The following is a 22,942-nucleotide window of genomic DNA, read 5'->3' as shown; positions in this document are numbered from 1 at the left end:
GTAACTGACAAAAAATATTGTAACATAAAAAGTAAATCTTTTGCAAAACTTTTTTATTGTTTACATTTAATCTTTAACACATATTAGGATTTTTAACTTTTTGTAGCACTATCTCTTCTTAAAAGTAGAAAATAATGTTAGTTTAAACACTATTGTTGTTCAAAAGGTAAGATAAAATCTAACAGTTGTAAAATAATTTTTTTCTAATATTTTAAAATAAATATTTTATGTACTTATATTTTTATTACTTATTATATATTTTATGTACTTATTTGCTTATTACAAAATTTATTTGTATTTTTTAAAGTGTTTTTGTGCGACTACTTAATTTAATTTAATTCTAATACATAATTAAAAAAAGGAACATTTGATTTTTTATGTGAAACAATGAATTGCAGGTACCAATGATAAAGCTGGAGGCCCGCATTACATGCTTAAATGGACAACACCACAAGTTATAAAAGAGACATTTGTGCCTCAACCTGACTGGAGATATCCCTATATGTCTGTTTAAAATACTTCTTTGTGAAACTAATACTTACACTTGTCTTCCATGTATAAAAGTATATTCTGCATCTTTGAAAAACTTATCTTGCTTTAAACGAGGTCAAATAATTCCAGAGATATTCTGAAATTGAGTATGAAAATAGCACATAGGAATTTTATAGTTGTCTAAAAAATGTCATTCGAGAAACTGTTATTTATCTGAAGGTGTTTTTTTATATGTATAATTATCTAAGCAGCATCAAACAAAAGTCTTTTGTTTCGGTTCTTTAAAACGTACTGAAACAGTTTAAAAGGCTATTGTGCCTTTGCATTTTAAGTAATTGTTTTTATCTTACTTACTTTTGTTCTGAATTTTTTTACATAACTAAAGTAGTTTCTCCTTACCGTGAAATCCTCGCTATATCGAATTTCACACTAAAAGGAAATAAATGTCCCAGTAACGAATACTGCTATAACAACATTCAAAATTTTCTCCGTGTGACAAAATGATTGTCTATCTATAATGAAGGTGTTAGACATTTATTTTCTCGAATTTTGTTATTTTCGGAATTTTTCAGATTATAAAATTTATCTTTATGATATTTGTTGTTTTTTGAAGAAAATTGCAATTGGTAGCTGGAGTTTCTGTGAAATCTGAAATTTTTGTACCTGTATCTAGAGTCTATCTCCAGGAATAATGCGTAACTATATGATTCTATGTGTAGGAACATGACTATTTCAAGCACAGGTTTTTACATCATTTTTATTTTATTTACAAACATAATTATATAGTCATGAACTTTTCCCCCTAAATAAAAAAATTTAACATTTATTTAAATAATTGTAAAAATATTTCTGTTTTGTTATTCGAAGATCTGCATAACAAAATTTTCTTGGTAGAAAATTTTTCAACTAAGATCAGTAGATTTCATTATAGAAAGTCTTTACTGTATTTTAAGAAGTTATGTTTAACTATAGTAATGATATTTTCTTACTAATAGGTATACCTTTACATATTTATTACTTTTTACCTGATTATTTCTTACTCTCTTGCCACCTTAGTTTTTCATGTTATGAATTTGTTTTATATCGCTAAAGCAAAGTTATTGGTTCTGATAAGATATTGTCTAATTGTTACTCTTTAAGAATCTATCTATTTTGTTTCGTTATTATGAATCTCTTTTTTTATGTTATATTTTTGTTTTTCTTCTGTTATATGCATATTTCATCATAATGTACCTTTTACTTAACTCTCTAAATTACAATTGTTTATTGCTTTATGTTCTTGTTTTTCTTTTACATTAACTCTTACTTATTCTTTAAATGCGTTTATATGACCGGTGAACCAAGATCTGATTTATTTAACAGAATATTATTTTGTTTCAAAGTTTTATATTTTATGAAGTTAGTTACAAACAATTACTAAAAAGTTTCCTTGTCTTCATATTTATTTTTAGTTGTCTCACTAACTTCTCTTTACATAAATAGTATTGAAATATTTATGGTTAAAAACCTATTTTGCTATTTTTCATATGTACTTATTGCAAATATTAATTACCACATTATTATGAAACAGTATTTCTCAAACTGTCAATTTTAATAACTCTTATTCAAGAATATAGTGATATTGAGTTTGGTATTTATTTTCAAGTGAATTTTTCTAAAAGTAATATTTTTATCAATAACTTTTTCTGTTGATTATTTTAATATTTATAAAAAAAATATTCACATTATTCAGTAATATTTTTCGAACTGTAAAAAAAGAGAAGATTGAAATTAAATGTAGTAAATTGCATTTTTTTTCAGTAATTCATACTAAAATGTCTCTGTTTCATTATTGTAATTATTCGTATATATTAATCAAATTTTAATATGTAATCCTCTAATTTTAAATAAATTCAATAATTAATCGGTAATTTTAAAGTATGACTGTTAGTTTATGTGTAATAATTATCAAATTATAAAAGTGTGTTACATTTTTAAAGCATTAGAACTGCTAAATTTGCAATTTCATTTTAAATGTATTAAATTAACGTTGATAAATTTGGACGTTAATTTAAGGATTTAATATTAAAAATAAATAAAAGAAGCATTTAATAAATATTTTTCTATGAATGAATAATTCAAAATTATATATAATTTTTTAAATGTATCACAAAATTATTATGAAACATTCACGCTATTTCTTAATTTCATCTTAAATTATAGCTAAATTTATATAAATTTCTGTAAAATATGATTATTTATAGTTGAAATATATCACCTGCAGTCTGTTATTCACTTTTTACTCTACTTACATTAACCACTTTCTATTATATTTTAACCCAAAGAAAGATTTACTTTATTTCTATGTCATCCTTGTTTTATCTTTGTGATTTGTCCCTAAAAATAAACTTTTTAACTCTTCTTTCATAAAAAGATCTGATGGGAATTTTCCAAAGTATGTTTAGTTATAATACTGTTTTCTTCCATATATTTAGCTAGTCAGTATATTGCCAAGTTTTACTTTACATGCAGTGTTAAACGGTGTTTTTTAAAATTTAATTTATGGTTAATTTTTTTTTAAATATTATTATAATTAGTTATTTTTCAAGTAATTGTTATGATCTGAGAAAAATTTTAATTATTTTGAAGGAGATAGCTATAAAATTTTGTAATTTTTCAAAATGTGATTAAAATCAGTTTTGATTATTTTAATTGCGTAAGCATATTAGTACATCTGATTTTTTTTTTTAAATTGCTTTTATTTTATAACGATTCATTCTTTATAAATTTTTGAATCAATATGTTTCAGTGTTGTTAGAAAATAAAAAAAATATTTGGATTTGTACACAATAACGCAACAGGTGTTTTGTGAAAGTTACTTTTTAAAGACTGATTTTTCACTAAGTTTTAGGCAGTCTATCCATATTTGAATATTTGTTCAATAATCATTAAATATTATTTTTTATCTTAATATTTTCTAAACATATTTTTTGTTAACATTGAAAATAGAATGATGAATTATAATTTTTAAATTTTTAGTTTGTTTAAGTAGATTTGAATTTTGATAAATCCTTAAAATTAATATTAAATATTTTTAAATACTCTCTTTTTTTATTTTGTTTACATAATATTTTTAAGTACTTTCCTTGCATTTATTTCAGCTATTCACTCTTTATTTAAATTTTAAGGTTTGTACAGTAATTATGTCAATGCTTTTGAAAATATGATGACTTGTATGTACTACTAGTATAAGGTATATATTATGGCAGTTATTTTTTAAGCTTTGATTTTTGTCTGATATCTGTTCACGCTCCTGACGGAGAAAAATTTGCTTCTGATAGAAGTGATTAGTGTATCCACTCTGTTGTACACAGTGTTTTGTGACCAATAAATAGATTAAATCTTGTTAAAAGTGTTTAGTTTCTTTTTTATATGTTAAAAATCTGGAACAGTTTGTTCAGGGTGTTTAATCACCACCCTTAATATGTTCTTAAAGAAAGTAAAGTTAAAACATAATCAGACCCTAACTAATATTTAAGTAACTAAAACGCTATCAATAATTAGTGATTTCAAAACCAGTTGATTGCCGTAGGAAACAGAGGAATTGAAAGGTAATTATTAGAAACCTCACAAATTTTCACTAAAATTCCATTTTGGGTAAATTGTGGAGCCTTATAATCTTTATGACCCCTCTTGCTGGACAACTAACTGCTACAAGAGAAATTTACTTTTTTTTTATAAAAAAATAAGTGTAATATTTTGTTATTGTATGCTAATTATTATTTTTTCTTTTAAATTACCTTGATTTAATTAGTTCAACAACCAATTTTTACAAATGAATTAGAAAATAGCAAATTAAATTATTATAGGTATATATACCCTTAATCAGTGCTATTAGCATACAAACGTGTGGATATTTTCCTGCGTGTTTTGGTAAGAAATACATTGAAATTCTCATGTATTTTCATAAAATTTAAAGAAATAAAAAACAGTTATTTATAAAAAAATTTATATGTAGTTTTATGAAAAGTTATTCATGTATACGGTTTTCCATAAAAAAATTTCTGCAGAATAAATTTCGAAATGCTTTTTCTTTTTCCATTTTCTTTCTATGTGTATTTCCTTTTATTGTTTAGTGAAAGACATAATTTTTACTAAAATTGTTTTGTTTTTTTAAATAAATAGTCTAAAAAATAAAATGCTTGCTGGAAAATATAAAATTTTTTTAAACTTTACTATTAAGTACCAATATCCTTTATTTACATAAATATTAATTGTTTGATCTAAATTTCTTATTAAACTGACCATTGTGGAAGAAAAAAACTTGCTGCTAAGAATAGTTGCATACATTTATAATGGTAATCTATTATACTTAATCTAAATATAGTATTTCATTTACCTAGATTTTAATGAAATATATTTATTTACTCTTCATAATTACGTTTTGAAACATTTAAAAGAAGAAAAAAACTAGTGCAACAGCTAAGAAAATTATATTAGTATTTTACATCAACTACCACTCTACTTTTATCACCATAAGGTAACATAATATGCTCAACTGGCTGTTAGTTTTCTTTAATTAGAAGAACTTTAAAATACCTGGTATTATCTTAGAAAGAAAATTTCAAATAAAACAAAATCCTTCTAATGCAATCTTTAATAGTTGACAAATACAAAACGGATACACTTAATATATAAATTAAATAAATTATTTATGACTGGTGACATAACTTGTGAAATAGAAATGTAAACACAATAAACAAAATCTCTCAAACAATGACAAAAAACAAACGAATTGTGTTATGAATCAACATCAAACAGTAAGAATTACATAGGGTGTTCTGCAATCTCCGCCCTTAATAAATATTTTTAGAATCCTTATCATATCAAAGAAGTCTGCATCTTTAGAGGTCACACCTTAAGAAGGGGGGAAATGTATTCGAAATCTGTTAGATCACAATCAGAGGGTGGCGGGATTAAAAAAAGTAAAAAATCAAACAGCCAGAAGAAAATTCAAGTGTTTCCAATTGTCAGGTTATGCATTGTTTTTAATCCCTTCTTTCTCAGATTGTGATACACCTTAATTCGATGACTTTTTTATTCTTTCTTTCTTAAATATCAATTTATGTTACTGTTCATAAATTGTCAGATTTCTTCAATTCCTATTATATTTTTACTTGACTAGGATTCCAGAATTATATATTTAATGACGTTGGATTACGGAACATCCCATTTGACAGATTAGTGAAAAAGTTTCTTCCGGTATCCTCTGTAGATCACAGCCAGGTTTAAAAACAAAATTCTTAACAATACAAACAAAATAATGGAAACTTAAATTTTATAACAAGTAAATAAGCAACTTAAAAACTTGTTTGAGAAATATATATTTTGTTTAAAGTTTTTTATTGATGAATAGTTATAAATTTCTCTTGCACAGTCTATTTACTATAAACAGATGAAAATTTTTTGTGTTTTATCTCTTTATAGAGTAAATAATCTCCATTTGATTATCTGGTCTCCAAACTTTTCAGTTTTAAGATCTGCACTAACGAAGACCTTATTTGGGAGGTTAAAAGACATTTCTACTACAGCCTAATAAATTTAAGAGAAAAAAATTATTATATTTTTTATTTCCTGTTTGTTTCTGCTGATTGAAACATTTTAAAAGCTATTTGGATTGATTTCCCAACATTCAGTGGGGCACATGTTGAGTATTTTGACTGATTTGTCTACTTTGTAGCTCATCATACCAACATACTGTTGTTTTAAACTATGAACAATTTTGTTTATGAAGTGAGGAAGATATTTAGGCTTGAGAGTACGTTACTTATTTTTTAGTCTTTTGGACAAATTTTTTATCATTTAATTCAATAAAAATCTCCAGTTTTATCATCCAAACTTTAATTGTTTTGTTGAAAAATTTAAAAAAAAAACTTATCAAGTCCAGGTTGCTGGTTTATCGGGACCGCATTGGGGATGCTGTTGAGAAGGTTGCAACATCCGGGCTAAAATTGCGTCCCCTATTCTAAATATAATGCTGTATTCCGAAGCTCTGTCACCAAGGAAAATAAAAAATCCTTAGTTTAAGTGACTTACACTCGAAGCAATGCAATGATTTTAAACTATATATATGATCTTGCTCTGAAGAATTATCTGGGCTTTAGCACAGATAAATAATTTAAATATTTTAAAAATTATTGAACTTTTTAAAAAATCGCCAATTTGGCAATAATTTTCCACCTAGATGAAAATTATCAAAATCACTGCCTTATTTCCAGTTTTTGCACATTTGTATAAGCCCAGGTAGTGTAGCATTGGTCTAAGTTTTTAAATATTAAAAAATTACACCACAAAGGACAAACGCCTTTTATGTTTACCAAACTGTGACTTTTCTCCATATTGATGTTTTGCGCCATTTGTAAAATAATGGTAGACAGCGCTGGCTTCAGATAGGCTTAACTTAACATAACAGTTACAAACTCACAGGAGTTATAAAAATAACATATATTCGCAAAAAAACATCATTTCATATAACGACGGAGCCTTCGAATAACAGCCTTAATTCTTTATCATATTTTTTTCATAGTAATTAGGAAATAATTTCTAGTTTAAAACGCGTTTTATTTTAACATATTTTAAATCCTGAAAAAACTTTTTTTAACCTGATATTTTCTTAAATAATTCAAACTGAAAATGTATACTAGTTAATATGATCATTAAGTAACATGATAGACAAACAAGATGAAAATAATAAAAGATATGACAATGTCCGTTGTTGGAATAATTTACTTTTTCTAGTGTTATCTTTATGAAAACATTCATTGAAAGTTATTCAATTTACTATTTAAATTATACTATGAAATTGTGATTCTTTATTTAACTAGGCATCACTTGATGTGTTTTATATCTCTTTATCAGAAACACAGTTTAATGATGGGAAATATGAATCCAATTGTTAAGATAGACTGGTTAAGGTTACAGTTGGTGTAATTTACTTTGATAACTGAAGATTCGGGCCAGTTTATTGGCTTATTAAAAAAAAATAACAGATGTTTGGAGACAAGATGCTAGAAAATCTATAGAACCAAACACTGCAGTTATTAAATTTTTCCACCACAGTAAAATAAAAATATTAGTAATAAATTTTAAAAATACAAAACTGATTTTAAAAATTCTTTTAATTAGTTAATTAATTTAACTTTTCAAGCAAATTTTTTTTTTCAAAAAAGATATTTTTTCATTTTTTTATAACTATTTTTGATTAAGAAGAAAAAAAAAACTTAAATCTTGATAATTTATATATCAGCATTTAATATATTTTGTTACTATAGCTATAACGACATTCCATTTTATATAACATCATTTTTAAATTTTCTTCTGCGTTTTTAATTAGTTAATAATACACGTAATTTTTGAGGTTATGTAATGTTATTTATAAAGCATCATTGCATGAAAATTTATTTTCTTAAGTCTGTACTTACAATTTGATTTTACATTTTTTTCTTTGTTTCTCAAGTCACTTGGGTGTATGATTAAAGTGAATTTTATTTTTTGAACTAATATAAGTTTTTTTTTCCTAAAATTATAGTTAACATTTTAATCTTATTGTTTTTGTTTTTTCTAAAAAAGATTGGTGCAATTTAATGGATAGTTTCTTTATGTTTATTTGGAGCCAGGCATTGCCTATAAAATGTAAGTAGAGCGTCTCTATTGCCGATTTTGTTCGCACCATTTAGGTTTTGCCATTATATCTGCAGAACAAAAATAATGTACCTTACACCAACGTAACTTAAACCTCCTCCGAAAAACCTTTGCAATTGTTTCTATTATGGAAGGGCTTATTACTGATATTGAGAAAAATCAGTTTTAGAATGTATAAAAACACCAACAAAAAAATTATGAAACAAGCAATTTTTTTTTTACTGATTTGAGGCAATATAATGATAAGCCACACTTTTTTCCAGAGGGAACATTTTAACTTTAAATTTTTTTTTTTCGTCGTTTCCAGGTAAGTACTTTACAAGTTTGCGGAATAGCAATTACACAATGCACAGAAACATCTTCATCTTATTGGATTATCATTATATTGCCTCAAGTTCTTCTATTAAAGTTTGAGCACAGAATAAATTAATGATCTATGCCACAAAATTTAGTTCTTCTGTGAAGTACTTCAATTATCATTCTAATATTTATCATTTTGAAATACTCTTTATACGAAAATCTCTTTTTTCTTTGTAGATCTTTTCGCTATCAGCGCTTGCTCTTATTTCCACATTAGTTTTATTTTCAGGAATCTTGAAAGCCCTTTGTGATGCGGAATTTCGCATGATGCCGTTTTTCAGTTCAATATCATTGTTCCTCACCCTGCTATTTGCTTCTAACTCTTTACTGCACAAAACCTCTCTTAATTTATCTTCCGCAAATCTTTCGTACGACCATGGATTGAAAGTACTCCTTTCGAACTTTCTTCGAAGAAATTCTTCGGGGTCACCTTCATTCGTTCTGAATTCACTTTTTACGTTTAGGTTAATAGCTATTTTTGAAGACTTATCCGTATCCTGAAATCTGTTTTTGTTTTGAGTAGTTGGTACAGTTTTGTCTAAACCCGCCAAGTCAGATTCGTGTTTCTTGATATGCCTATCTAAATTTGTCTGCTGCCCGAAGCATCGATCGCACAACGAGCATTTAAAAGGTTTTTCTTTATTGTGTATATTACGAACGTGTCTTTGGAGGTTGGAAGAAATACTGAATGATCGGTCACAGTACTTGCATTTGTACGGTTGCTCTCCGGTATGTGTACGCAAATGTCTTGTAAGATTCGCAGATCGTGGAAATACTTTCCCACAAAACTTGCAGGAGTATTTTTCTTTGTTCTTCTTGTGTTTAGCGTAATCAACAGATGAGTTTTGAACTTGGGGTTTCGTTGCACCCATGATTGGGTTTTCAATTGTTGGGGTAGTCATTACATTTTGTGAAAAGGGGAAATGATTTAAATCAGGTGGACTAGGAAAGAAATTCACGGCTAGGTTTTCTTGATGACCGCGATAGAGTGGGTCAAAGAAAAATGGCTGTATAGTTCTTGCCCACGGTGACGGAAAATTACACCCGCTTTCCAGAATAATGTCATGAATATTGCTGGGATCTCCGAGCAGTTTCCAATCAGCGTTGTTGTTTTCATCTGTATCACTAGAGGTTTTCTTTTTGCGACTCACTCTCAAATCTAATGGCTCATCTCTTTGCTTCTGCAAGTCTATAAGTGAATGAAATGGATGTAAATAAGATTTGTACAGTTCTGTGCTTGGAGATTTCCATTGCCTAGAGTATTCTGACCCCATGAAGCAACTACTGTCCGAAAATCTGTGGTGTGAATACAAATCGCTCATCAATAAAGATTCTGGACAAACATTCGCCACTTTCGGTGAAGTTTGACCTTGATAGCTGAACATAGTTTGTGTTGCCGGGTGTTCACCTGTTTCGGAAAGTTTTCTTGGGCAATCTGATTCTGCTCGATCAATGTTAAGCTTACTATGGGTGCTGTTTCTAAATTTTAGTCTTCTAGACCTACGGTATACTGCGTCGTTCTTTTTCGTTAGAAAAGTTGTGGTTGTCTTTCTTTCGTCAGATTTTTCAATGTGTCTTTGCCTGGACCGAATTCTAAATAGCGGTAAGTGGGTTCTACTGAAAGAATGATTTCGGAAGAACGATTGAATGTTGGAATTCAGCGAACAGTGGTCACAACTACCTTGGAATCGACAAGAAGAATGCATACGCTTATGACGACAGAGGTTTGAGAACTGGGTATAAGATTTGAAGCAGACATCGCACCTGAACGGTTTGATGCTACTGTGGATGTGCGTGTGCTGTTTGAGTCCACTTGAAGTTGCAAATGCCTTCCCACACTGGCTACAAGCGTGGTTTCTATTGCCTAAATGCTGTGAACGAACGTGTCGCTGTAGGTTGCTTGGATCAGTAAACCCTCGATGACAAGAGGAACAAAGATGGCGCCTTCTTTCCTGATGTCTGAACTCCAATAACCAGTCTGAGGAGAATAAATTGTTTCTCTCTTGAATTTCAGGAGGAGTTTGTGATCTAAAAATACAAATTTATGATTTTAAAGGACGTATAACAAATACAAAACCAATTTTAAAAACGAATTACTTTCAATTAAATGAGGTAAAGTTTTATCGGGTGTGAAATTCTTTCAAGGCAATCATATCATGGATAATTTTTCCATACAGGGTGTCCGGTGTCCCGAACGTAAATTTCAGAGAGGAACAATTTCGTCAGGTGGATTAAAACTTATGATAGGATATGAGATTGGACAACGCTGAGAGGGAGAAAATCATACAAAATGCGTGCAGGCTCTCAATCTAGAGGAAGCGAAAGGTGAAGGCTACTAACGATTTGTCCTACCTAAATTAAGTGTTCATGGTTTTTTGTTCGTAAAATCTCAATTTGTGGGATTTCTTCCTTCTGGGTCACCATAAATCACTAGTTTATATGACACCTCTGGATACACCCATATCCAATGAGGCAAATCACACCTTGTCTCATTGATCACGTCCACGAGTCGTTTTTACGTCGTTGTGGACTGTGTAATAAATAATGTCATTGGATTTTACACAACTCTTGCAATAATAGCTCAAATAAATTCTTTTGTAGTTAACAAGTTTCCTGTATCTTTTGAAGTTGTTTTCCAGCTTGACGGCGAGACCTGCATGGTATTTTCACTTTGTCAACGTGGTTTGCGACCCCATATATTATGGTGAATTTTAATCCGCTTAATGCTTTTTATAGGATCCTTCTCACTAAATTTTTCCTATGCGATGCGAATCCTTTAACACCTTTCTAAATTTCACACCCTGTGTATGTATATATATTTCCTACTAGATTTTGGTTTCACAGGTTCAAAAAGTTGGAAATAGCGATGTTTTTCTATCTTTACTTTTTTTTTTTTTTTTTTTGGATAATACAATTTTCTTTATAAACCCTTATAAAAAAAACAAATTTTACTGCACAAAAAAAAAAAAAAAAAAAAACAATTACATAGGTGAAATTTTGTTACGATTCTAAATTTCTCAGGTATCTGAAACAATAAATATATTTACAATGATGAACTTAGAACTGTCAAAATATTACCAACAAACATGAAATAGATTTACGTTGTTTCTTTTTGCAAAAGGAAAAAAAATAGAAAAACAAATATTATGTTGCATCGTTTTTACTGGTTCCCATCGCAACTGTATTCACAACAAGAATCGAACTCGCTACCTCCAAGCTTCAGAGTATTTGACCAAAAAATAGTGCTCCTCGGACAAGAACTCACTCATTTGATCATCATAAGATAAACACATACCTTCCCGAATCGTTCGTCAGCTGTTCTGCATTTAACCTTATTAAATTGTCTTACAACTTACTTACATATAATGAGTGTACTGAAAGTAATAACTGCTTGTATTACTTACAATGAAGCGCTTATGTGCTATTCAGTTGCAAACGTTGAGTTTCCCCAATAGTTTTCAAGTCACGAGTTGATATTATACCTCAATCACTAATTTTATAAACTGATCTCGAATCCAACGTAAAAGCTTCAGACTTATGCTTGAAAATGTAATTTGATGGGTCTTTCAAGAAACTCCAGAGTAAAAACCAAATGTAACCAATTCAACTTTTCGGCTGTTTACGAATGGTAAGCTAGTACTCTTTACATTTTCGGCCATGTTTCCTAAACATTCAACGAATCTTTTATTGTGTTGTGCTTATTTTTTAGTAACACTACATTTTTAAATCAAGATTGATGATAGAGAAGATCCAATGGCACAAATATTTATTTTATTTCTATAATATTTACATAATTTTCGTTAATTTTTATTAAAAGTACATTATAATTATTTACAAATCACTGTGGTAAAGATTGTAAAGTGGATACTAATCCAAATAAGCACTTGCATGCTAAGAGCAAATCGTAATGAATATTTACAAAGAGAAAATGGCGGGCAAGGTGGCTATTCTAAGGTTTGGTGAGTTTTTATGACAGCTATTCCATTTTTTTTTAAACTTAGATTTGATGGTAAGAATTTTGAAATTATGAAGTTAGTGTTATCTTTATGGTATATTTGATCTAATTCTTAGAATGGAACTAGTGTTGTTATCTACTATTTTTAATTTTGTTTATTGAATAAGATGTTTAATTGCTTTTAAAAACCTACGGAAATTATCCTCTTCAAACTGTCCATATTCGTACATACAGACATATTTATATTTCCATAATTCCATTATACATTATAACTTCATTATTTTCTTTAAAATTACCGTCAAAAACATTGTGTTTTCAATTTCTCCCATAGTAGTATTTAAGATGGAAAACAGGAAAAATTGACCTATAGCATGAGTCAGTTGAGTACCCGGTTAAATTTCTTAATAAAAAATGGAATTTATTTTAATTTAATGTTTTGTCTTAAAAAAATCTGGCAAGTTTTAAGTATATTTGAAAGATTCCACAATTTTTCTCGTACTTAAGCTTAGCACAATTCAAATAAATGATTACATAACCCAATAAACCTCAAATTTTTAGCAAGAATAAGCTCTAATAAATAATTTAAATGTAGTGGAATGTGTGTAGGGATATTTCGAAAATTTAGAGGTAAACAATCGTTTAAAAAAGCTTTTTAAAAAGCCTTCAAAATACAAGGTTCGTAGTTGTCCTGATATTAGAGATAAAAATATTTTGTCCTGATATTCTTGATTTTTGTGTGCGTTCCGAAAATCCCATTTTCTGAGAATATACCAAATGTAAATTTTTAAAAAGTACATTTGAAGAATCGAAAGTTTTGGATTTTTGATCTAATATCTTTTTATTGTAATTAACAATGCTTGTAGAAATCGCAAAACTCGATAATTCCAACATAGCACCATCTACTAGTTATATATACATGGTTCACGGATTTAGTCATACCCACAGGATTCATTGTTCCATGGGAATTAAGTCATTCTATGAAAAGTCCCGCAGTGGACTGATCGTTAAGACACGGTTCCCAGTAGATCACCAAAGTCAAGCATCACTGGCTGTGGTCAGTGTGCGGGTGGGTGACCACTTGGATCAGCCTGCGTAGGGACCGAGGGTGTGCGGTATGGGTCCTCGTTAAACTGTTCTACCGTAAAGTGCTTGACTTCGCGTGCAGGTCGTCGGGCTACCGAATCAGGGGTGTCATCCCCTCTGCAGAGGATCAAAATTGTGATGGCATGTCTTCGGATCATCCTCAGGGATGTTTCCCAGCCCGTCGCCAATAGCCCATTGTGCAGCTCTAGTGCGACGTAAATGAACAACAACAACATTCTATGAAAAGGAAACTCAATTAACAATTTTACGTTATTGAATTTTTATGATAATTTCAGGAGTGATATGGTTTCTTATTATTTTCAGCAAATTTAATAAAAAAATCTCGCAAGATTTTTATAGTTTAACAATTATAATAAATGAATAATTTCTGAAAAACGATCTTAAAATTTAAAAAACGGTCGGTTCCAATTAATAGTTCAGTAATATAGCATTTTTAAATGATGAATTTAGGGATCATCCCCTAAAGCGTCTTTTGTACAGGGCGCAAAAAAAATAAACAGACCACCCTGAATAACTTTTAATCTAATGAACGGATCCTTACGTTCGAGAACTCAAACTTATTAGTTCGAGGATGTGACTTCATATATGCTAAATAATTAGTGCCGATAATAATTTAAGTTACAAAATCAGACACATAAACATACTTTTTCTCTGAATAAACATACCTTTTTTCGCATGCGTATTTCGTGCGTATTTCGCCTTATCTCTGGAACTTTTTAAGCGAATTGAAAAATTTTTGCACATAATTAATTATAAAATTCTTTTATCCAAAAATAATTTAATTAATGCAAAATATGACTTTTAGTATTTTTTTTATTATTTTATTTAATAAGAGTCGAAAAATTTTGAATTAAAAAGTACACAATTTTTTCACACCATTTCAAAGAATGTAATTTTACATGGCAAAATACACAATTTTAATGAAATCGGTCGAATCGTTCTTGAAAAATCGAATTTTAAAAACATGACTTTTTACAATACTCATAACTATAAAAAATGACTAATAACTATGAAAAATTAAATTGACTGGATTTTCTCTTTGTGATAGATACTAAATAAACCATGGAAATAGATTTTCATTATTTTGCACTTATTTTTGAATTCATTAATTTCAATAACAGATATTGAAATCATTTTAGATAGTTACGACTTTACTCTAAAATAAAGATCTCAAAAATAGAGAGTTGTGAAAAATGAAAATATTTGAATAATGAAAAAAGAAAAGCTTCAAACTGATTATTTTCGATTCGACTCACTTCATTATTTAGCATCAATATTTATTTAAGCAAACGATGTATGAACGATATACTCAACAATATACTCAAGCAAACGATGAATGAACAGAGTAAAAAATCTATCCCCATACGATTTTTTTTCAATTTTGGGGGAATTTTCTCAAAAATTAAAAAATTAGGTGAATTTTTGATTAAACCAGCAACTGGCAAAATCCGGTAGTCTACTGGTAAACTCCGATAGAATTGGCAGCTATATGCTATAAATATATCATAAATATAATTACTGCGATAGAAATTAATTATAAATTGAGAAATTTTTGTCACCACTTATTTTTTTTCTGAAAAAATTAAAACAGGTAAAATGCGGTTTATTGTCTCACAAGATACTTTTTTACTAATTTATTGGTTCTTTAATGGTAGCTACTATTAATACTAGGTGTTAACTTGGTTTAAACAGTGTTTTCCCTAATCGTTTTTTTTTTCTTTTTTTTTTTTTTTTGAAGGGCGGTCCGCTCTGCTTGCCCTTTGATCCCAATAAATACGCCCTCTTTGCCTTTTTTTTTAAAAGTAAGCCGCCATCCCTTAAAATTACTGCTTTTTTATTCAGGTTCCACTTTTTTTTAAAAAAAATTAATTGTTTTTAAACTCTACTTACACACTGATGAAATTACCTGTGTTTATGGGTTTAATTCTGTTTACTATTACAAATGTTTACTTTGTTAGGATTATTCTCAACTGATTAAATTTTTATAAGTATATTTTTTCGGAGGGGAGGAATATTAATAAATTTTATAACTGATTTTAAAACCATTTTTTTTAAAAAAAGAAATGCAAATTTAAATGTTTATTTTCTCATAAATTTCAGTTTGAATTTTAGAAAGAAAAAAAAGCTTTTAAGTTGTTTATCAATTAATCACTTTTTGCTAATTTACTTTTTTTGAAAAAGAATTGCCTTTTTGTATGCCTTTAATTATTTTTATAAGCTGCAAATTTTTCTCATATTTTGATAATGAAAGAAAATTACGAATTGAAATATACTTTTAAAATAGTATATAAGAGGATAGTTTAAAAATTGTGGAGTATAAAATTTAGTTATTACGATAATATGACATTTTGATAATTATTTATGATGTTAAGTAAGTGCGTTTTCAGAGAGGAAGCACGCTGTTTTTTTTATTATTATTATTCTTGGGGAGAACTCTGGTTTAAAAAAAAATTTCCTACAAAATTCTTAAAAAAATTTAACTTTTGCGCTAATTTTAATTCAAATTTTAATAATTCAGAATCTAATCGATCTTCAAGTTTTTTTTTTTTTTTTGTATAAAAATGCCTGGTTTCTATAAAGCCGTTAAAAACTATTTATTACAAGGCAGTTTTTAAACAGTAGGAGCATAACACAGATCTAATTTAAAGCTCTGGCAACAAATAAGTTTAAATTTAATTATCCTTTAAAAAAAATTTCAAACCAAAAAGAACAAATTTGGTTATTCATGATGTTAACTGAGCTTATGTAACATAAAAAATAAGATTACAAAATTAAACAGGCAGTTACTTAATAGTATCCTTAACTAATAACGGCAATAAATAAGTTATTGCTGTGCGAACCATTTCTCAATCGGCAAAATATATTTCACCATCCCTTTCTCAATAGTGTTTACTGTAATATTTTTTTATCATCTTTTCTGACTATTACTATTATTAGGCCGGGATAGCCTGGTTAGTAGGGCACTGGGTCCATGTCCAAGAGTTCGTGAGTTCGATCCCCGTCAGCCGAAGACTCCCCGTGTAGTAAATGGTGACTGATGCACGTAAAATCTGTCGAGTCGCAAATCAGTACCTCTGGGAGTACTGATCTAGAAGTTTCCTTGTCTTCTAGATTGGGTTCAGAATTACAAGACTAATAGTCGTGAACCCAAAATTGGGTCGGCTGTTCAACGGCTGTTATAAAAATAAAATATTACTATTCTTAGAGACGTGGTGGTTTAGGGGATAGAGCGCTCGCCTCCTAATGAGATGACTCAGGTTCGCACGTGGCTCGAACAGACCACAGTTCCGACGTAAATATCCTCAGTAGTAGACGGATCATGGGTTAGAGTTCCCTTGCCATCAGGCTAACCATGGGAGGTTTTCATGGTTTTTCTCTTCATGTAACGCGAATGAATAATTTGTTATTTTGATGTAACAATCAAGAAATGAAAAGATTCTGTTACAATCGTGAAGGGATAGATGAGCGAAGTAATACAGGGATGCGTGGTGTTAAGCGGAAATGTTTTCAAATTTGAACTGAACTTGAACTGAAGAAACTTTAATAAACTTTTGGCAAAGTAAGAAAAGTTTTCTCTTGCTCAAACTAACATAATTGAAACCTTTATACTGCCCTTATTTATATAAAAATTTGTTGTTTAAGTAATAAATTTGTGTAAATTTTTCTTTTTCTTTCCCTAGAATTCACTATTTTACTCTTCAAACATTTTTTCCCCACATATAGACATTGTGCAATACACTATTCATTTTTTTACAATTCTTTTATATATATGTGATATGTATCGATGGTAATAGTTACCTTTTAATTAAAAAAAAAAGGCATCACACTTTTACACTTGATTTAGAAAAAAAAAGGAATAAAAGGAAATACCAAGAAGCATTTTTTATTTTATTTGTGGGGTGGCTTTTTTTAAAAAATTATTTTCCTCTTTTAAATTAAAAGATAAGTACCACCGCAGACACACATAAGAAAAGCATATTACTACACGTTTTTTTTTACTATTTGTTCTTCAAAGCTGAATGAACGATTTTTAGAAAAAGAAATTAGTGTTTCAATGCAAGTTCGAAAAGTGACGTACGAAATAGAGATATTTTGTCAAAAAATATATTAAAGTAAGTCTTTAAAACTTATTTCTCCACACTTAAAATGATTTTTTTTAACGTTTTTAGGAAATATTTCTGTGGCAAAATCCCATCTTCTTAAGCATAAAATATAGCAGATTGCAGAAAGAAGAAATTATCCGATTTTTTTTTTCTCTCTAGTGTCAATTTTTTTAGCACTTAATTTATTTTATTTTCTTATTTTGTGCTTAGAAGGTAAATTAAAGACTGTCATTTTTATGCATAAAAGTAACATTTAAAAAATTTAAAGCGAGAAAAGAAAAAATTATCTAATGAATTTTTTTCTTATCAACACATGTAAGAATGCATATATCGCAAAAAAAATTACATGTTCCCCCGTTTTCACACTTTGCAAGTCCTCATCGTACCAAAAAAAAAAAAAGTTAAAAACCCGTGATATTTACGGCAATAACTGAATCGTAATAATATCGGAATTTTAAAAATCATGAGAAAATCAATTGCATTAGCTGCAACAAAAAAAAGGATGTGGATATTTGATGTTATCGAACATGTTGAATAGTGAATGCGCAATTCGAAATTTTCACATCATTACATCCTATTAAAAATTTGTCCGATCTAATTGTGAGCTAACTAAAAAAGGGGCAAATATATCACATTCATTAAATTATTCTTCTGTTACAAATCGGAATTCTCAACTAAATTGTTATACTTTAAAATACAAATTTTAAAAAAATGAAAAAAAAGCACAATTTTTTCTAGCGAACAATCTTTTAAACGTTTGCAATTTCGGAATAAAATTTTAGATTATCAATTTTATACTTTTGTGATAGCCTTAATAGTTTCGTAACTCCAGCCATGATTTTCAGTCTCGTGTTCTCGAAGTTTATCCGAAATTGCATTTTTCTCTAACGATTTTGCGTAAAAAAAGTCCTTATTGCGCGTGTATGCAAAATTAATAATAAGAAAAAAAAAGGCTCTGGGAAGGACGGATTAAATGTCTTGTTAACGAGATTTTGCGAAAGTAACGAAATTTAAATTTTAGATTAGCGGAACACTGAGGAAATGGGGTCGAAATATAAATTATCAAGTCGTGGTGGCTCAGGGGATAAAGCGTTCACCTGCCAATGAGGGTAACCGGGTTCGAATCCCAGCGATTTCTGGTTGATACGAATTCCGCATCCGACATGCACCGACCACAGTGCTGACGTAAAATACCAACAGTGGTAGACGGATCATGGGCTAGAGTCCCCTTGCCATCAGACAAATCGTAGGAGGTTTTCGAGGTTTTCCTCTCCATGCAACGCAAATGCGGGCTAGTTCCATTAAAAAGTCCTCCACAAAGGCAAATTTCTTCCAATACTTGATCCCCCTTGTCTTCTAGATTGGATTCAACATTACAGGGCTACGGAGTTCAACATTTGCAGTCGTAAACTCAAAAAATTGGGTCGGCTGTTCAAAGACGGTTATAAAATATAAATTATTGATTAGCTGAAATTAGAGATTGAGATTCGTGGAAAACCGCGAATTAACGGAAAAACACATGCCTGAAGAATTGTACAAATTATGTAACGTAGGCAACACCGATAGTTATTTCCATAAATGTATTTTTCAAGACTATCTGTTGCATCGAAATTCGTAGAAAAACGTCATTAGAGTGTTAAAACATAAAAGTCAATTTTATTCGTAGGGAGTATTAAATATTTAGTGCACATAACATAAATACCAATCGAATTCAGGATTAACTGTTGCCAACCCATTTATTTTTGCTCCCATCAAAAATGACCGAGTAAAGTTTCGCCATCTGTTTTTCGCGAGTAAGATGGGTATCATAAAACCAGTTTGATTGCTAAATGAAAACTGAATTTATAATATTAAATATTACAATTTTTTACCGAAGTCCATACTTTTTTTTTAGATATTTAATATCATTTATAGAAAAACAGTTTAACCACAAAATAGGTATTAATGAGTGTTTTTGTTAAATAATTCTAACCAAGATGAACGAATTACGAAATTTGAAGTTATTTTTCGAATTACTGAAAAAAATTATTTATCAAAATATCTTAAAAGTCTATTCTTAAAGAAGTACTTAGGTTTCAGAGCAATTTGGTGAAACTATTTCCGGAGTTCTCCAATGGAATAAAAAAGGGCAGGGGGCTTCCTCACAGAAAGAGGCATTTTGAGTTTTGAAAGGGAACTCACTACCTTCAAAATTTATCAAAATGTGTAATATTATGTAATAAGTGAATTTTATCATTAATTTTTAAATTACCTTCTTATACTATTCTATGTGTATATTTCAGAAAGCAATTCTCACTCATTATCAAAATGACAGAGGAATTTGAAGCTTTTGAAACAATAATTAAAGTCATGCTAAAAGACAATCTCTGTGAATAAATTTTCTTTAAAAAAATTAAACCAAAAAAAAAAGAATTATTTAATAAACAACTTGAAACTTTTTTTAATATATTTTAAATTGAAAATTGAGAAAATAAACATTTAAAGGTACATTTTTAAATAAAATGTGTTTATTTAAAAAAAAAAAAAATGAAAAAATAAAAAATAAAAAAAAATTTAAAAAAACTCAATAAACTTCCTCCCAAATAAAAGATGTGAATATCTCTAGAGCCGAATGTCAATGCGAATTTTAACTATATAACTAAACAACATAAAAATCTTACTAAAATGAAGGAATGAAATTAAAAAATAAAGTTAAATAATTATCAATAACGAAATAAATCAGAAGTGGACTTTTCATGGAAGCAGCTCATTAAGAAAACAACCTTTTCCTGAAAAAATTAAATAAAATGGCAGTGTTTTAAAGGGATGGCGGTTTATTTTTTTACAAAAAGGGCAAGGAGGACGCATTTATAGGGATCAAAGGGCAAGCGGGGCGGACCGCCCGTCTTAGGGAGAATACTGCTATTTCTAAACAATTATGGATCAAAATTCGTTTTTCAAACACAACTAAAAAGAATCACCTAAATTAAATTGCCAAAGTAAAAGAGGGTTTTATTTTTTGTATTATTTTTTTCGAAGATAGATGATTTTGAAACTAATTCAATCGACCTTGTTGAAAAACGTGCCTCATTTTATATGCAAAAACAATTTTATGGCACGTAAAATGAATTTGTCTTCGAAAATTCTCGTCTGTATAAAGAGAAATTGCTATGTTTTTGTTCTAAAAATTTTTTAAAAAAAATCTATTTCTTAAAAATAAGTCAAATTTAAAAAACTTTGATTAAAATTTTTTTAATGAGACTATCAAATATAATAAAGAAAAAAAATGAAGGACAGCATGCTACAAAAATTTTTCTTAGAATTGAACTTCAAGTATTAGAGTTTACAAGTTATCAACAAATTATAAAATAAACAGGGGGCACCCGGATTTGAACCGGGGACCTCTCGATCTGCAGTCGAATGCTCTGCCACTGAGCTATACCCCCACATGTAAATTTTAAACTTCAAACGAAATAAGAAAAGTAGATAACAAGTAATGTTATCAAAACGAGTGGTTGCGTAAGTTCATGTTCTCTTGTGTTTATGACTTAATCACATTTTCTTTTCCCAAGTATTTATTTATGTAATTTTTAAAATGAATCAATAATATTATAAACTTATTCAATGAATCACAGAACTAGTTTTAATACAGAAAATATGGTAACTAGTTTTAATACTTTTGAAAAGAAAATTTTTTTTTTATTAATCGTTAACACTAAAGTTATATATTTTTACACGTTTCTCTTCAAAAGCTCGCATTGTGAAAATGCTTTTTTCTGATGTTTAAATAGCACATGATATTGTTCGATAATTTAAATAAGGTTTTAGTGCTATGACGTCTAGAGCAGGGGTTTCCAACTTATACGAGGCCGGGGGCCGCAATTAAAAACTCTAGTCGAATGGCGGACCGCAACTTTATCGAAATTTTATGTAGGACTCTTTTATGTTTGTAGGAACATTAAATATTACTGTCAGATTTTTATCAAGTAGTACAAAACAAAAATATTGAATTGCAAATTAAAATCAGAAGTTGATTTTTAAAAATATTTAATTGCATATTAAATAATTCTGGTTACAATAACTTTAATGAGTACCTATGTATTAAACAATTAATGTGCAACAGATATCAAATTTTTAAGATAGAAAACTTAAAAGTATGTAAAACCCATATAGATTTTCTCCAAAAAGTGTTCTAAAAAAATGACAACTAATATATTTTGGTTCGCGGGCTACCAAAAAAAGACTTCGCGGACCGAATGCGGCCCGCGGGCCACCAGTTGGTAACCACTGGCCTAGAGGGAGAAGAAGTAGAAAACTGTTCATAGCGTCCTGCCCAGGGATTAATATAAGGGCTGTATATCTGTGATCCAGCCATAGTCAGTATACAATTCATGAACTAAGGATTTAAAAATTATTTATTTATGTTATTTTTTATTATAAAATTATATCTATTAATAAATATATTTCTCAACCAAAATATTTTAAAAAGTATAAAATAGAATTTTTAATTAATGATTTCAAATTTGGAAATGTTGTTTCAGAAAGAAAACTTTATTCTTTTTATTAAAAAGAGTGGAAATTAGTTTGTGGAAGCAATAATTTACTATAGAATAATTTCCGTCATAGATTAACTCCGTAAAAAATATTTAAAATATATACTTTCGTTTTTAAAAATACGTTAAACTTATAACGTGATTTTGCCGCAGCATTTGCTCGTTATAACAGAGTTCTCGTAAAAAACGAGTTCGTGAAAATTTATTAACAAATTTACTGAATTATAAATATGCTACTTATTTCATATCTGTACAGTACAAAAGATGTTAGTTAATTGGTTTTAAACTGTCTTAGTGTCTCTTATGTTGTGTTATTGCTTTTCGAAGAAAAAAAACTCATAGCCTAGAAAACATCGTCATTTGTAACCTTGCTTTCGAAATAAGAGTTTGCTGGATTTAAGATTAATAACTAACTTTCAGTTGATTTTAGAATGATAAACGAAACTTTTTCCATAAAGAATCAGTTGAGCTGGAAAAGTGGAACAACGTCGTAAAAATCACAAAAATATAGCTCTTTAAAACCGGAGTTTGTTAATAGCAAATTATGCTCCCATAGGCTTAGCAATATGCCAACCAAGTACTCTCCATACTCTTAGTACGACCCCCATTATAGCCGACCTCCACACCATTAGTACGACCCCCACTTCTACTATAACGATTTAAGCTTAAGGTTCCGTTTGCAGTTCCATGGACACAATGTTATTTTAATGATTATT

The 22,942-nt window shown here is 28.9% G+C and overlaps 2 protein-coding genes and 1 non-coding gene across 5 annotated transcripts in view; 1 reads left to right on the top strand and 2 right to left on the bottom strand.

Annotated features, from left to right (window-relative positions):
• Positions 1–3,883, top strand: part of P5CDh1 (delta-1-Pyrroline-5-carboxylate dehydrogenase 1) — a 51,361-nt gene extending 47,478 nt beyond the window's left edge. For all 3 annotated transcript variants that reach the window (XM_043042293.3, XM_071184020.2, XM_087154121.1), the window contains one exon: positions 399–3,883. In XM_043042293.3, coding sequence (XP_042898227.2) covers positions 399–514 — 116 coding nt within the window. In that variant the 3' untranslated portion in view covers positions 515–3,883. The remainder of the gene's footprint in view (positions 1–398) is intronic.
• Positions 3,884–5,110: 1,227 nt separating this feature from the next.
• Positions 5,111–10,565, bottom strand: LOC107449827 (uncharacterized; the record flags this gene model as incomplete). Its single annotated transcript, XM_071184018.2, has 1 exon — positions 5,111–10,565. A coding segment is annotated over one exon (1,902 nt), but the record flags the coding sequence as incomplete, so codon positions are not given.
• A 10,482-nt stretch (positions 10,566–21,047) lies between these two features.
• Positions 21,048–21,119, bottom strand: TRNAC-GCA (transfer RNA cysteine (anticodon GCA)). The gene has a single exon. It is a non-coding gene; the product is annotated as a tRNA-Cys (tRNA).
• Positions 21,120–22,942: the final 1,823 nt, after the last annotated feature.

Source organism: Parasteatoda tepidariorum, chromosome 10 (assembly GCF_982258835.1).
Source record: "Parasteatoda tepidariorum strain Cologne lab strain chromosome 10, Ptep-v5.0, whole genome shotgun sequence".
Taxonomy (NCBI): domain Eukaryota; kingdom Metazoa; phylum Arthropoda; class Arachnida; order Araneae; family Theridiidae; genus Parasteatoda; species Parasteatoda tepidariorum.
This window is presented reverse-complemented; position numbering and strand designations above follow the sequence as displayed.